Here is a 16134-nt window from a genome sequence, read left to right as displayed (position 1 = left end):
CAGAACGAGCAAGCTGCACCCCACAGGAGCGAGGATGGTTGCTTTACAGTGCACAGGTGCGCGAGTGTCACCTCCCCGTTATGACTTTTTCACCAGAAACAGGCACTGTTGTCGTCTCCCTCGACGGGAATTTTGCAATGTGCCAGCTACTAAAAATGTTTCCTTTTGGGGACACACACACACACACACACACACGACTGTTTTGGAGGCTAAACATCTTTCTTCGGCACAGCCCCCGCGCCCGGGGATTACCGCGGGGGTGCTCCGCGGTGACCCAGCGCCGTGCACTCGCCCCCGCCGGCGGTCGGGCGGGAACAGGAGGGGTGCGGGGGTGCGGAGACCTCCTTCCGGAGGAGTCGCCCTGCCCCCCTCCGCCCCCCGGAGAGCGCGGGCGGGGGTGACGCCGCGGGCGGCGGGCGCTCCTCCCCCGGCCCCTCTCCCCGCCGGGAGCCGGCGCGGGGGCCGGGGCCGGGGCCGGGGCCGGGGCGGGCGGTGGGGCGGGCGGGGCGAGGCGCAGGCGCGGCGCACGGCGGGCTGCAGCCGGGCCCCCGCGCCGCTCCCGGGAGCCGATGGCAGCTGCACAGCGCGGCCGCCCGGCGGAGCGCGGCGCGGCTCGGCGCCCCCGGCGCGGGATGCGCGGGCGGGCAGGCGGCGGCGGCGGCGGCGGCGGCGGCGGCAGCGGCTGCGGCAGCAGCTCCGGGAGCCGGAGGGACGGGGCCGGGCGGCCGGCGGCCGCCGCGCTCGCCTGACCTGCGTGCCCTCCCTGGCCGCGCCGGGCTGCCCCGAAGGATGTCCGCCCAGTCCAAAGGGACCGCATCCTCGTCCTCCTCGCCGTCCGAGGGGCCGCCAGCAGCCTCCAAAGCCAAGGTGAAGGAGCAGATCAAGATCATCGTGGAGGATTTGGAATTAGTCCTGGGGGACCTGAAAGACGTGGCCAAGGAACTTAAGGAGGTGAGAAGCAAAGGCGCACCCCTGGCCTGCCCCGTGGGGGGCGGGCACCCCTCGGCCGAGGGTCCTGCTCCCCCCGGGGTTCCGCTGCTGCCCCCGGGCTCCTTTCACCACTTCTTCACCGCAGGTGGAGCAACTGGTGTCCGGGCTGGGCGCAGGGCGGCCCCCGGCCGTGCTCCGGGGCGGGCGGCTGTGCCTGGCTGCGGCGCCCGGCCGTCCGGAACGGGACGGGGCGGCGCGGCTGAGCCCCGTGTCCCGGCTGCGGTGCGCCCCGAGGGACGGCCGTGCTCCCTCCGCCACGGCTGCTAGGCGGCTCTTCCCGGGGACTTCCCTCCTTGGCGCAGCCATCGGAGTTGGTGTGGTGGTTTGGTTTTTTTTGTTTGTTTTGTTTTTTTTTTTTTTTTTTCCCCGGGAGGCCGGGGGTGGGGTCCCCGCTGGGCGAGGAGGGTGTTTGGGGGAGCTGCGGGACCTGCAGCCCTGCCCGATCCCGGGCTGAGCCCGGCTGGCATCCCGGCGATGGGAGAGGCGTCAGGAGCGGCTGCACTCAAGCTCTAGTGGATTTAACTTTTGGGATGCACGGTGCAGCCCCATGTTCGCCCCCGAGCAGCAGCCCGGCTCGGATCTCCCTGCCGGTGAGGGCTGGGGGCGTCCCGGACCCCCGCACCCGCCGCCCTGGGCGAGGGGACCCTGCCCGGCGCGGCAAAGTCTGCTTCTGCCTTTGCAGGCAGCTTCACCGGGAGCTGAGCCCCCTGTTTATCTTGCCTGTCTGGCAAGATTGCCGTTGCAGTCTCCTTTTTGCCGGTGGCGAGTGTCGTCTCCCCTAGGTTAATCTGCAGACGGAGTGCGATTACCGCGGGCATCTTCATAAGCAGGGAAATGCTGTAGCTGAAGGAAGACAATTCGGCTGTCCTTTTGGAGATTTTCACGTTATCTTGATTTTGCTACACAACTGGTCGACAGATGGTTGGATTATGCACCGAAATCCAAGTCCAGAATCTCTGTGCATTGCTTTATAATCTTGTATTTGACATTTTTAACAGGCTGTGTGTTTTTTGCTCTCAAATATTAGTTTTCTATTTTAACAACATTGTCAACAAGTTTCATTCAACAGACTTCTGCCATCTGAGACAGTCTGAAACTCACCCAGTGCTCCATATAATGTTGAAAGATGTATAAACACGCAGCTCGCTAATCACAGCTGTTAGACTTCTTTCTCACCCACAGTTCCAGATTTCTCCTTTCTTCAAAATGTATCTATAATTTCCCTTTTCCTTAACATGCTGCTGTCCATGCTTCGTAATTTTTTGAGGTATTTTGAAATGGAAATAAACATGTTTTTTGTAGGGCAGTTCTTTAGACATTTTAAAGAGCAAACTGCCCTCTCTTGCTGCAGAAGCACATTTTCAGGACCTGGAGAGAATGTACTGTGTAATCTGTCCCAGAATGTAAATCATTCTCTGCACATAATCAGTCCTAGCTTTCCTCTAGTGAGCAAACAAGATCACTGTAGGTGGAGGTTGTATGTCATCATTTACTGTGGCATATTTTATCTAAGCAAACTTGTCTGTTCTGGTTGATGGCATCTGTGAAAGAGAACTGGGTTTACCTCTGCTTGATGGGGAGGTGGCTTGTGTAGAAAGAACTCCTTTCCCAAGTAGAGCAAAATGTAAAAAGGAAGTTGTAGAGAAACGGTGTTGTAACTCTGTTAGGTACTACGTACCTGTTGAAGGTTTGAAGGATTGCCAAGAGCATCTATTTTGAGAAAATAAAAGTAATTTTATAAAAAGGATAGTTAAAGCTTGTTCAGAACCACGAGTTTTTGAGTAATGCTTTTCTTTAAATATGTCTTACAGAGATGATAGTTGCAATACTCTGACGGACAAGGGTGGCATAGGCAACTATCTGCTTGTTTGCAATATTATCATTATGTGCTAAATACACTTTGTGTGACACTTATTTTGAAAAAGCTGCAGAGGATTGCCATCTGAGTACCTGAGTCTGCCTTTTGCAGTAGGGACTAAATCTGTACAAGAGCCCTTGATCTGCAATGTGTACCTTTTTATGTGAGGGTTAATCGATATTATAAGCTAATAATTAGTCTTGTTCATAGACTGTTTGTAAGTGTTAGAAAACATTGACAGATCTTTCATTAAAGCATATAGGAAGTTGGACTATAGTAACTTTTGGATTATACCACAGGGGTATACCTGTGGTTCCCTTCACTTGTGGTTCCCTACTGTAGGACCAGGCAAAGTGATAAACTAGAGGATATAAGTTTGCACTTTCCATTTCAACTACGTATTGTTCTTCTTCAAATGTTTTGGCTAACTTTTTTTTTTCTTTTCACTGTGTGTTTGCTGCAGTCCAACTGTTGTGGTACAGCCTTTCTGTTGTTAATTCCTTTTTCTTTTTAATTATGAATGTAGTATTCTGAGAATAGCCTCTTATTCTTTTTATTACTATTCTGTTAGAAAAGACTTCAATTCTGCTATAGAGGTAGGGCAGGAGGGCTTTTTTTTGGTGCAATTACAGTAATATTTAGTTGTGATATTGAAAATATGGCATTTGTAGAACACTTTTTTTCCTGTCTATGATAACCTTTTGTTACCCTTAAATATACATTATTTAATTATTTATTAATGTATTAATGTACTACTTTAGGTATTGGGATAGACTGGATGTCCTCTCCTAGTATCTTTCAGTCTTCATTTGTAAGTTTTTATATTCAAAGTACTCTCAAACTGAAGGATAGTTTCATTGCTTCAGAGTGGACTGTTCTATAACAGTGAAGGAGTATGGTTGTACAAGACTTGTATGTCTTGTTACATTTAGCTTGTTATAGTTTACTTACATTAGTGCATTTGCATCTGCCCTTTTTTCCAAAGATTATTCTAACTGATGCTTTGACATTTTTCTGTATTTAAAAGGGGGAAGGCAGTAGTGGGGAGAGGATGGGCTGTTAAATCCAGATGTGCAAATCATGAAGATTACATATTTTCTGTAAAAACATAGGACTAGATAATGCGGATTAAAAGAAGTACATGTTAGGAGTTACTGTGTCTCAGAAATGGAACATCTGTCTCTTTTTTTTTTTTTTTTTCTTTTTTTTCTCCTTATTTATTGGTCTGGTTTGCTTTGGCGAAGGTAACCACAAAAGACTAAGGACGGAGAGGGGGGTGACTGGGAGACATGTTAGGATGGAGTGGTCCTAAGTCCACAGTCTGAGCTTATGTATGGCTAGTCCTCTCAAGGGTGCAGTTAACTAAGGAGAGACTTGGCCCCTTTGTCTCCTTGCTTAAAAAGAAACACAGGGTGGGTGTGTACCAACAGTGGGATGTGTTTTTGTGCTGGAAGAAATTAACGGATTTAAAATGGATTGAGTGGCTGTTATTTGATGAATATTCCAAAGAAAAATCAAAGGGGTGCCAGAGGATTGAGTAACACTGACTGTTCCTTTAGTCCAGGCTATTTCAAAATGAAGTTGGTAAAGCCTTTAATTGTGATTCTTCTCCATGGGATTGGATGAAAGACCTTTTTCTCTGGAGTCTGTCTAGAAGGATGGTTATTATTAAGTGTTGCTTTGCAGATTATATTTATCTGTCTGGTACCTAAATAATGAGGTGATGAATGCTGCTGGAAAACAGCAGACGTAAAATGTATGATGTAGCTCTAAGTCTCTGATGACTTAAGAAGAGATTGTAGGTGGTGTGCATGCATACCTGTGGACAGCAGGGCACAGAGATCTGTATCATCTTAATGCTAATATTTATAATTTTTAAGACTTCCCTGCTTTCACATTTTCTGATAATGGTTCAAATTTCTGTAGCCTTGCACTTGCTTATATTAAGGAAATACTTAACTAAATAATTTGATAAATACTTTTTGTAATAATAAGATTTCATCATGCAGAACAAATTCCTGGAAGTTATGTGTGAAATGTTTGCATAGCTTTGAATTGGCTAAATATGCTTCAACCTTTTATCGAAAGGAAGCAGCTGTGTAGCTATTGCCAATGTTTAGAATAATCCAAAATGGAAGTGCAGGAGAAACAGTAGCCCTTATAGGCATTGCACATGCATCAGTAAATTTCCAGTATTTTTGAGTCTACCTCCTCTGCTTTAAATCCTCCAAAATGTCTTGCTGATAGAACAAGTGATAATCCTCCCTCACCTAACTGACACATTTATTTTCCATAAAGATGTGATCTATAAAATTTGGGCAGTACTTAACAAGTAACGTTTTCTAAGTAATCATGGAACTAGCAGGTGCCAACCACCCCTCTCCCCAAACACCACGACAAAGTTTGTTATGGGGTAGATGGCTTGATTCCATAACCAGGCCAGTCATCATTCTTTCAAGTGGAGGATGGTCATGTATTCCATGGTCTTCATTTCTGGATCAGGCTGGCAGTCGCATATTACGGTTTCAACACCAATGTTTTCCATTCCATTTTTGTTCTGGTGTTCAGCTGACTGTCCAGATGGCAGGAAGGCACTTCAGCTTCTTGCATGTTAATACAGAAACTAGGAAGCTGCAGTTCGTATCTACCAAGAGGATTAGATCAGCGGCAGTCCTGTATCAGTATCTCTGATGTGCAGGCAGCAGTACAAACACCAACACAAAAAGTGTTTTGGGTTCATATTGCTGCATGAAGGTGGGGTGTGGGTGGGTGGGGGTATTATAGCATAGGTATAGAATGTACTATATAGAAACCAAAGAGTAGGTCTAAGAATAGCAGAACATTTTAATCCCTTCCTTCTTCTCCTGCTGATAACCTGCTCCATCTCCTTTTTGGGCTCTCTCCAGATGTCAAGGACCTGCCACTTGGTAGTGGCAGTTGAAGGAAGAGGTTTCTGAACTTACTTGTTCCTAACGTTAGACATCCAATAAATGCAGATGCCCTTCTTACATATAGATTCTGGATGCTGGCCCTCTTAACAGTGTTCCTCTCGGAGTCTTGCTTCAGTGGATGTGCTCTGTGTATATGCAGATTTTGTTAGTAGAGATGTGAGAGGGGCTGAAGCTTTCTTGTGATTTTTATTGCTGTAGCTGGCATTGTGGTCCAGTTCAAGTGGACTACGTGGTCAGGACCAGGGGTCAGGGCCAGGACCAAGGTGTCATATGACTAATGGCATTGCCCATTCCCAAACTTGCTCATCTCTCTAGCAGCAGAGTTTTTTTTCTGATTTCTTATAGTAATTCTTAGTGACAAATTCAGTCGTGAACTGTACCTAGATGTTTATTATAAGTGCATAGTATGAGTCGTTATGTAAGACAGGCGCTGCACAGCATCTTCATTGTGATCTGCCCAGGGGTCCAAATGGGGCCATGGAAGTAACAGAATTGTAATTTTCCTTTCCTTTGATTTCTTGTGGTCTATGAAGCATTTATATAGTTATATACAACAACAAAGTGCAAATGTATTACGATAAAATTCTTGCGCTGGTAGTGTTGGTAAAGCTAAGGGAGCTAAAAGGTAACTGCGAACCTTAAAAAACCCCACGTTTTAAGGTTAGCAGAAACATTTTAAATGCTGATATATGACAAAGTAAGGCTGCTCCACATCTGATTCGTAACCAAAGCTACCAAAAGTTAGTAATTGTATTGTGTAACACAATGAAAAGAACGTCTAGTGTACATATAGAGCATTGCTTGTTAATATCAAGAGGCCTGACAAAGGGAAGCACACTGTTAATTTGTGCTAGCTATTTTTTAATAAAGACTCATGTCAGCTACTTCATTCCCTTTATGCAATACTAAACTCCTGATAGTAATATATATTGTGCAACCATGAGCTAAATAGAGCATATATAAATTCAGTTTTCAAATAAAACCGGTACCACAGTAAAAATATATATCTTTGTGCTAAAGTTTGAGCTTCACACAGTCTGTGCACTACTGACCGTGATACAGAAAACAAAAGTAGGGAGTAGTGAGGCATGAACTTTGGTCTATTGCAGTCAGATTTGTCCATTCGCTTCAGTAGGAGCAAAATTAAGCTTAAGGGTGAATGAAGTTAGTTTTGGGCTGCTTCATTTTTGCCAAAACTTCAGAATTCAGAGGAATCTTTTGCTGCAGTGTGTTATGTATGAATGCGTCCTACAAAAACAGTGACTAGGTTGAGCACCATCACTGAAGTTTTGCAGATTTTTGCCAGTTTCCTCTGGAAATGAAACAATGCTTCTGTTCCCATTACTCATATTGGACAAAGTTCTGGAACAGTCTTCTGGCTTCCAGTCAAAAACTTACAGCCAAATTGCTACTCATGGTCAACTTGTACACAACTAATTAATACTCCTCCTGGGGAGGTGCAGGAGAGGTACAAGTGTCTCTGAGTTTAAAGAGTACTTTCCCATAGTGCCTTTTTCACGATACCTTAATGAAGAGAGCATCACTATATCCTCTTCTAGTTTTAATTTTTTTTTTTTACAGATGCCAAATATTGCTGGCTCATAGTCTTCATTGTATATTATACCAGTTTTTTGAAAGGCAGGTGAACTGAATGGTCAGTGACGTCACACGTAGCTCATGTATACCCTGCCCAGGTGCCCCCATTTTTTTCTTCAGCAGAGATTATTGCTGTGAGGCAGACAGAGTGAAGGGCTCTGTTTTGAATATGTACTACTGCTGTTGCCACATAACCTGCGGCTGACGTTCACCCATGCAACTTATCACTAGCGTAGTTACTCATACATAGCTAGGGATTTGTTCTATTCTGCTAGTAGTCAGGCTTTTTGTTTTTGTGTTGATGTTTTGGTTGCTTTTTTGTGTGTGTGTGGTTTTTTTTTTAATAGATGCAGTAAATAGCAGCTAATGTACGTTGTGTTCTTAAGGTAAAGGTCTTGAGGTAGCATTTCACTCAAATTTCAATATAGGGTGCATATTACCTATTTTACTGAATCTTTAATGTGTTAGCTGTGAATGTATGATAAGGACTGCAGCCTATACATGCCTCTTTCTCTCACAGCTCATGTCCAGCTCTGCACATCATCGACTCTGGTCATTCTTGCTGCAGCTACCTGCAATGCTTCAAAATGCCCTTTTTTACTGTACTCAGGGGAAGGAGAAAAGCAGGGCTTGCTTTCACTGTGGAAGGGCTGAGAAAATCCTCTTGCTACAGCTTCCCTGTGTCAGGCTGTGTGTGTGTGTTGGATGACGGGGGTGGGAGGGCTTGGTGGCTGATCCGCTGGCATTCTGGTTTTGATTAAAATTACTGTACTACAGCTGATGGGAGTAGTGAGGAGCAATTGCGTCCAAACAGGAGTAGTACCATCAGTTATTGCTTTTGCAAAAATTACAGTACGTTCGTATGCCTTTAAAGGTTTACAAACTCATCCATTGTTTCATGCAGTGTGTGCCACATTGTATTATGAAGGCAGAGCACTGATGTTGAATCATTTCCAGATTTCATTGTAGATTATTTCTTGGTAATCTGAAAGATCCTGCAATTTTAAAACACCTTTCTGTTTTTTCTCCTTAAATATTTTTTGATTAATCCACAGTAATTATTTTAGACTTTCAGTCATGATGGTATTATGTTCTGCTCTTCATTGTGGCCTGTTTACAGTTCTTTGAGTGAACAGCTTCAAGGTAGCAGCAGAGTAAGCCATCCTTACTTGCACTGTAGTAATTTGTGTTATAAATAAGAGAAGAAGATAATTTAATGCTTCTGAAAATAGTGTGAGAAATTTATTAATCGTTTAAAGTGAGACCATCTCCATGGGTGTCCAGGACTTTGATGGGGAATCAAAAACTAGATTTGGGCTTTACATTCAACTGCAGAAAGTGAGATAAGTGCTTAAAGTTTTCAGAATTCTGGTATCTAGTAGCATTTTATACTTTCATGGAAATGGCACTTTGTTAAAACAGGCAAAGATGGAGATTTTTAAAATGAATAAACGAACAAACAAACATTAACAAGTAAACAGTTTGGGCTTGCTTCTCCATTATAATTTATTGGTTTATAGCCATGTAACTGTGTCCTTTCTGTATAAAATTAATGTGAAAATATGAAAAATCAAGGTCAGTATGTTTTTTACTGTGGCCTAACAAAAACCATGTATAATTCTTTCTTGGCATGTGTTGTCATTGAGTTCTTGTTTAGTTGTTTTTTTTTTTTAATACGCCTTCTGCTTTTTCTTGCCTTTTTGTTAAAACTGGGCAAAAAGAACACTTTTTTCAGTGTTAGTTCTCTGAATTCTTGTAAGGGCACCTGCTAATGAGAGAGTAATTGTCCAGCTAAATTAACTACTGAAAGTTCAGTGGTTATTGGATAAATAATTGGAACAAATATATTTATTTTTAAATACAGAACCACGAACTGATTGAGGTTGAAAGGATATTTTCCAACCCATTCAGGAGTCGCCTAGACCAGGTTGTTTAGGATCTTGTTCTTGAATATCTTCAAGAGCGGTGGCTCCACAACTTTGGACTACCTATTAGTGTTGAATCATCCTTACAGTAAAAATGTTTTGTCTTGTGTTTAAATAGAATTTCCTATATTCAGTTTGTGCCTGTTGACTGTTGTCCTCTCATATAGCACCACTGAGAAGAGTCTGGCTTTGTCTTCTTACTCCTTCCAATCAAGTATTTATGCATACTGGGATAAGAATCCCCTGAGCCTTCTCTTCTCCAGGCTATACCATCCCAATTCTCTCAGCTGCTCCTCATGTAGCAGATGCTCCAACCCCTCAGTCATCTCGTGAACCTTTTGCTGGACTAGCTCCAGTATATTCATATCTGTCTTGTACTGGGGAGCCCAGAACTGCACAATACTCCAGATGTGGTGTCAAATAATCAGGTATATATGCAGTGAAAATACTATGTTACAAACATTAGCTTCCCTCAATAAATATTTCTTTATCTGAAAATTTTAAATTAGCTGAAAACCATATTTTCTACTTTTTCATTAAAGTTGCAGTAACAAATGGTTAAGGACTTCTCACTGACTGTGATCTGAACCTGCATTTTTCTTACTTTCAGACAGAAGAATACATAACAGATTTGCAGTATAACTCCCTATATGAATATAACGGATGCATACACCAAGGGTTTGGAGCTGGTGTTCAAAAGTGAGTTCAGGTACTGGGGCATGTATGTGACATTAGGCAGTGATGATGGGAACGGAGGGCTGCAGCAGCTCATTCTCCTTTTACAGGAATGCCACTCTTCTTCCTCTGTAACATCTCTCCATGAACCTGTGATCCTTTTCCCCACCTCCAAATGAAATTGTCCAGGCAAACCCAATGTAATAATTCAAACTAACTTTCTGAACCAGTCATTAATTTTGCCCTTCTGCTCCAACCTCTGCAGCTGTCAGTTTTCACTTTGATTTCTCAACTTCTGTTGTATCCTATTAATCCTTCAATTTCCACAAGGCTTTTTGTTTTCCTAGCCCTTTTCCTCTTTTCCCTTGTAACGGTTTCTGGTGCTTTTGCAACTTTATCTACCTCACTGTTAGTGAGTTATCAAAGTGACATCTGGCTTGTTAAACATGGGAGTGCTTGTCTCTCCATTCTTAAATGTTGACTCAGGAAAGTCAACATCAAAGTTTTAAGATTGGTCTTAAGACTTTCAGGTGACTCTAGCATTCATCTTAGTAACACAATTGTTCTCCTCATGCATCTTTTTGCATGCTAATAGGAGATTCTCCTGTGTAGGATCTGGAAGCATTGTAAGCACTTTTTTCTAGCTCAATTTCCAGTCTGGTATATGAACTGAAAACTGTGTTGTTTGGATTCCAAAGTTGTCTTGGTTATTGTTACAAGCAGAAGTTTTTTGTTTAAAGTCCATAATAGGTTAACTTAGCATTGTTTTCCAGCTTTCCAGTTCAGCATCCAGAATATTTAAAATTCACTCCCATCTTTTCTCAAAATACTACAGTGCTACTCTCTTAAATAAAAGATTTTCAGTTACCAGCTAGAGTGCCCTTTATTCTCGATGTGGTTTTACTGATGATTGCAGAGATCATCTGAATGGGATAAGTTTACCACAGCAGATGGTCTGTGCTAGTGAGTTTTATCTGTGGTAACTGGCATGGTACAGTCTAGGCTTATTTGACTTCCATTGCTTATAGGTAATTTTATGGAACAATTTAAGGTTCAGTAAAGCTGTGGTATTTGGATAAAGAAATGTCTTGTGTATGGACACTGTGCCTGCTAGTCTGCATAATTTATTAAGACTAGGAAACTATTTGCCTCTGCTGAAGTAATAACTTTGGTTTATTGGAATCAAAGTACAGATAGTAAGGTGAACCTGTAAGGCTTACAGAAAACTAGTGTTTACTAGAACGGTTATGTTGCGGCAAGAGAATGAGGAGGTTGTGATTGTTAGGTTTTTTTGTTACCTCTTGACAATTGGTTTGCATGTGCTTGTTTTTCAGATGGTGGTTATTTGATTCCATCTATTAAAGAAATTAATAGAATTTGGATGGTTGGATAGCAAGCCTTTCAAATCGTGTGCAAACACTTTAGTTAATTATTTCCATTAGCTGTCTTAAATGTTAGCAAGCAGAGCCTTTGCTGATGTGATACAGTGTAACCATCAATGTATTTGGCTAAGCTGAGACTTTAACTTGATGAGTGTCATGGAAAATATAGTGTACTACAAAGATATATGAGACAATAGAGCAGCACCAAAAACCTTCAGCCCTCAAGCCAATATATTGCTACATGTAGTAATCTTTAAAGCAGGGATGGATGGATAAGTTGCACAAAAAAAGTCATGGTGCTTCAGGTGCTTCAGGTGCTGAACTAGAAAAAAAAATCTACTGCACAGGAGTGAGAGCTTTTTATTTAGTACAGGCTGTACATAGTCTGTTTCTTGCTTCAGATTAAAGCAGCAAGAACAAGACAGGAAAAGTGGTACATTGAAAATACTTAGGTTGATCTTTGAGGAATGTTTGAAGGATATAGTGAACCTGAGGACACTATGATGCAAGTAGGACAGTGGCTCAAATTACTTTCCCCCCCTGTTTCTAAGGTGGTGTATGGTGAATAAAATTAATTTGACTTTGACAGAGCTGTGCGATCTTGTATTAACTGGCCTGTTGTCGTTAAGCAGTGTCAGTCATTCTGGAGATTTGATATATATATGTGTGTGTGAAGTTGGTGCCTGATTCACATGATTCATGTTCTTCATTTTAGGAGAAATTAGAACACCAGTACTTTTATAGACAGTAAGGTGTATGAATTGCAATGACGAGGTTCCAGTTCTTTTATCTGAGGCGTAAGTTCATTCCATACCAATGATTTGTAGTCTAAGATTGATTAAAGCTAGACATAGGTAAGAATTTTGCATTTAATGTTAGGTAACTGATGGAAATATCTTTTAAAAATGTCTAAAAATGTCTTCTAAAATCTTAGAAGTCCATAAAAGGACTCGTAAAATCTTCTCTTCACTAGTGAATTTTTTCTGAGCGTTTGCTGCAAGTTTGTAGGTATTATAGGTAGCGTCAGCGTCCTAGTGGAAAAATTGACCGTCTTAATGAGTGGCTGCTATGTACTATGTCTAGGAGATGAACACTTGGCTAGCATCATGAATTTCTACTTCGAGTTTCTTAGGAATTAAAAAAAAAATCACCTCTGTCAAAGTCAAAATTTATTCAGTGTACACAACCTTAGAAATAGGGCCACTTTTATGCTTTCAGCAGAATATTAAATGTACCTAGTCAGTTATTTTCTCCATAACTTGGTAGTCTGCTGCAAATTTACACTTCGTTTAGAATATAAATTATTTCTGAGATTGAATGTTTAACAGATATTAGTCAACCAAGGGCTTAAAATAATATGCTAAAAGAAAAAGTTAATAAATAACACTCTGGATGAATTCCTTCTCTGGGAAAAATGTGAACAACCTTGACTTGATGCTTTGCATTATGGACTCAGGTGTAGTTAGCAATAATCTATTATGAAAAGAATGAAGGATCTATATTTCTGTAGATCTTGTGGAACATTTGCTAAATGTGAAGAATGCTTCTGTTTAGTTTTCACCACTTCTGACAGTGACATCTCATGATATAACGTTAATGTCCTGGTAATATGTGACAGCTTTTAGAATGATTTTTGTTTCTTTTATACCTATCTTTTGAAAGAGTGGCAAGGCTCAGAGGGAATTTGGAACATTATTGAGCCTTAATTTTCTAAAATCAAGTTCTTGTTTTAATAACTGCTTGATTTGTACTTCTCCCATGTTCATCGATTATTTCTCAGCTTAATTTATTAATCAAGGATGAGGCATCATTGTTATCACTGTGAATTACAGATATGATATGTCTTCCTTCTCTGCATGGTTTCTTGTACCTAACGAAACAAAGCTGTCAGTCACATATACACTAATATATTGCAATTCAATCTTGATCAAGTGGATTTTATGATACTTAAATGTCTATTTTGAACAGATTAAATTATTTCCTTGCTTTCTGTACAGTAACTATAGCCTTGCAATATTTCAGTACAATTTTTCATTGAAGAACTTTGTATAGACTTTGGGACCCTGTATGGCTAGAGGATAAGATGTCAGCATCTTGCTTTCTTCTAACATACAGCAGTAGCGAGTGTGTGTGGCTTTAAGGTTTTTTTTCCAATGAAGATGATGTTCTTGGAGTCTTCGTGTGCTTCCTACTGCAGACTGCCATGGAAAATAGACATAGGAACCATAGTACAATGTTTTTATGTATGTAAACTGTTTATTCTAGGCAAAAAAAACCCAACAGGCAAACAAATAAACAGTGACAATAAAATTTTGTTAAAATTTTAGTAGTGGTACAGGTTAGGAGGAGGTTTATCAGTAAGTCTTTTCCCCTTAGCAGTACCCTTATCTTTGATTTCCTTCTGCTTCTGACTTTTGTAAGGCATTTATTTGAGATGCAAAGTTAATATGTATGATATATTAACATACATAGAGCACCGTGGTGTTGTGGCTAGACTACTTGCAGAACTTGTCTCCTGTGACACAGACATGTGCTTAACATAATTTTCTCTGTTCATGCATGTATGTCCTCTAGTGGAAGTGGTTGCAGATGATATACAAGGCATCCTCCATTTTTTTAGGAAGCACATCCTATTTCTAGCTCCATAGAAAGAGACCTTTCTGAAGGAATGATTTTCTTTAAGGATATTAAAGGGGAACAAATTACCTTAGTGTTTTCTGAACCACATCTGAGGAACAATGAAACTGTAAAAGCTCTGTAGGGACTTGCAGCCTAAGTAGAAGTATTTACAGGATGAGGTAGTGTGGTTGTCAGTATCGTTGCAGTGTGTACTTTATCAGGAAAGAAATCTTGCAAATGAGTAGTCTGCTTTCCTAATGAGAAGACAAACGTGTTGCATTAAATTCAGCAACAATTTAACAGTTTCCTTTTATTCTCCAAAGAATACGTTCAGGATGAATGTTGACACAGTGTTATCTTTATTTGCAGACTGCTCTGGGGCCTCTGCTGCTCATCCTTGCCTTGTGTAACAAGATTGGTAGTTTTCACTACAGGTGTGAATAAAGTTATAACTACAAAAAAGAGGAATACGAATTATTAGTGAAATTTTTTAGTTCGTGATAAAACCTCAGGATGTTGTAGGTGCTGGAACTGTTGACATAGAATGAAGAACTTGGATAAAATACAGGAAGGAAGAAAGGAAGAAAAAGTAGGGATGCTGATCATGAAGGAAGGCAGATGGTGAGAAAAAAAAGCTTTGCTGACATTTTTTCCAGTTAGAAAAAGAAGATGAAATTGCAGTAAAAGACATTCCAGCCATAAACTCAGCTTATGATATTTTCTGAAATGTCATGACTTTTCTGTGTGGTGGTCTATGTTTGATTTACAAATAGATGACTGGAAAGAGCAAACTATGTCTTCTGAGTCTAAGACCCGTCTATTGGAGGCAGATCACATGTTTCTTTGTGAGTTTACCTAGCTTCCTTTTTAATATATCCGTTTCTTCTCTTGTTCTTCTCTTCCTACTGTTCACATTGGAATATTATTTTATAACAATTTATGTCACATATTGGAATCTTTAAAAATTTTTTTTAATCCCCTCTCCTCCCCACCCCCCTGCCCCCAACCCACAGGGTTTATTTGCTAGTGTTGTCACTCAGCTCAGTAGCTCTTAAATATTTCTTCCTCTACCTGTACTTGTGTGTTGATATATTAGTAAAGAAAGTCTTACTTCTTTTACTAATTTGGTAGACTTGCTCACAACCATACTTCTTCTCTTCAGCAGATCTCACCACTTAGCATCAGTTGCAAAGTCTAATTCAGTTTGTTTGTCTTTAACAATATATCCTTATTTACTGTACAATCTTTATTTCCATGAAGTCTTGGTGGACTGTTTATTTCTGTGTGCTCTTTGAGGTGGTTTCTCACCAAATTTGTTCTGGAACTGAAGGACTATGGTAGTTCTGATTGGTTTTGTGCTTTTACTTGAATACATTGCAGAAACTGCAGTCCTCCTCTGTATCCAGATGCATGAGCTTCTCAGTTAACCTTGTTAATCAGTCCCTTGTATTCTGTCAACATCTATATTTTTTAAATTCGAGACCATTTTCTGTTTTTTATTATTGTTCTTCTTATTATTAATTTTATTTTTTAAAAAATGAAGTGTGTTGCCTACTGTCATATGCAGGGTTATTTTTATGATTGCTCTTTCTACTGGGCCTGAAAGGTCTGAAATGGCCTAATCTCTTACTGAAGCAGTGACTAGTTGAGAAGGATGTGTCTGATTTCATTCTCAGGAATACTTGTATATTACCCTTAACAATAGCAATGTTGCTTGTGTTACTGGGCATACTTGAGTTAGGAGGAGATGGGAAGTACAAAGGCCAGTGAATAAGTAGTTTATTGGACAATTAAGTAGATTCTGTAGGTTTAGTTGGTCTGATAGGTTCAAAGACTAATAATTACCAAATGTTTTTATGAATCAATGGTTACACCACTGTAGTATTATTAATTACAATAATTTAAATCACAAAAAGTTGAGACTGCAAAGAGGTAAGCTGAAAAAGGCAAGACACAAAGTGAAGGAAACTGATGTTAGTCTTTAGAGTGTGAGTAACATCTGTGTGGTCTGGCAAGGAAATCTGAAATGTCAGGAATACAACTTCAGGAGGGATTTCCACTGAAATTTATCCTTGCTATTCTTAATTTTATTTTTTTCTACCTCCTGTAAAAGCATCCTCTTAGTCACCTTAAATTGC

The 16134-nt window shown here is 40.9% G+C and overlaps 1 protein-coding gene across 1 annotated transcript in view; it reads left to right on the top strand.

Moving 5' to 3' along the window:
- Window positions 1-615: 615 nt before the first annotated feature.
- Window positions 616-16134, top strand: part of PRR16 (proline rich 16) — a 167463-nt gene continuing 151944 nt past the window's right edge. The window contains exon 1 of the mRNA XM_064438637.1: window positions 616-951. Within this exon, the coding sequence (XP_064294707.1) occupies window positions 790-951 (162 nt within the window). The 5' untranslated portion in view covers window positions 616-789. The remainder of the gene's footprint in view (window positions 952-16134) is intronic.

This window comes from Phalacrocorax carbo, chromosome Z (assembly GCF_963921805.1).
Source record: "Phalacrocorax carbo chromosome Z, bPhaCar2.1, whole genome shotgun sequence".
Lineage (NCBI taxonomy): Eukaryota > Metazoa > Chordata > Aves > Suliformes > Phalacrocoracidae > Phalacrocorax > Phalacrocorax carbo.
The sequence above is the reverse complement of the archived record's forward strand: the minus strand, read 5'-3'. Positions and strand labels throughout refer to the sequence as shown.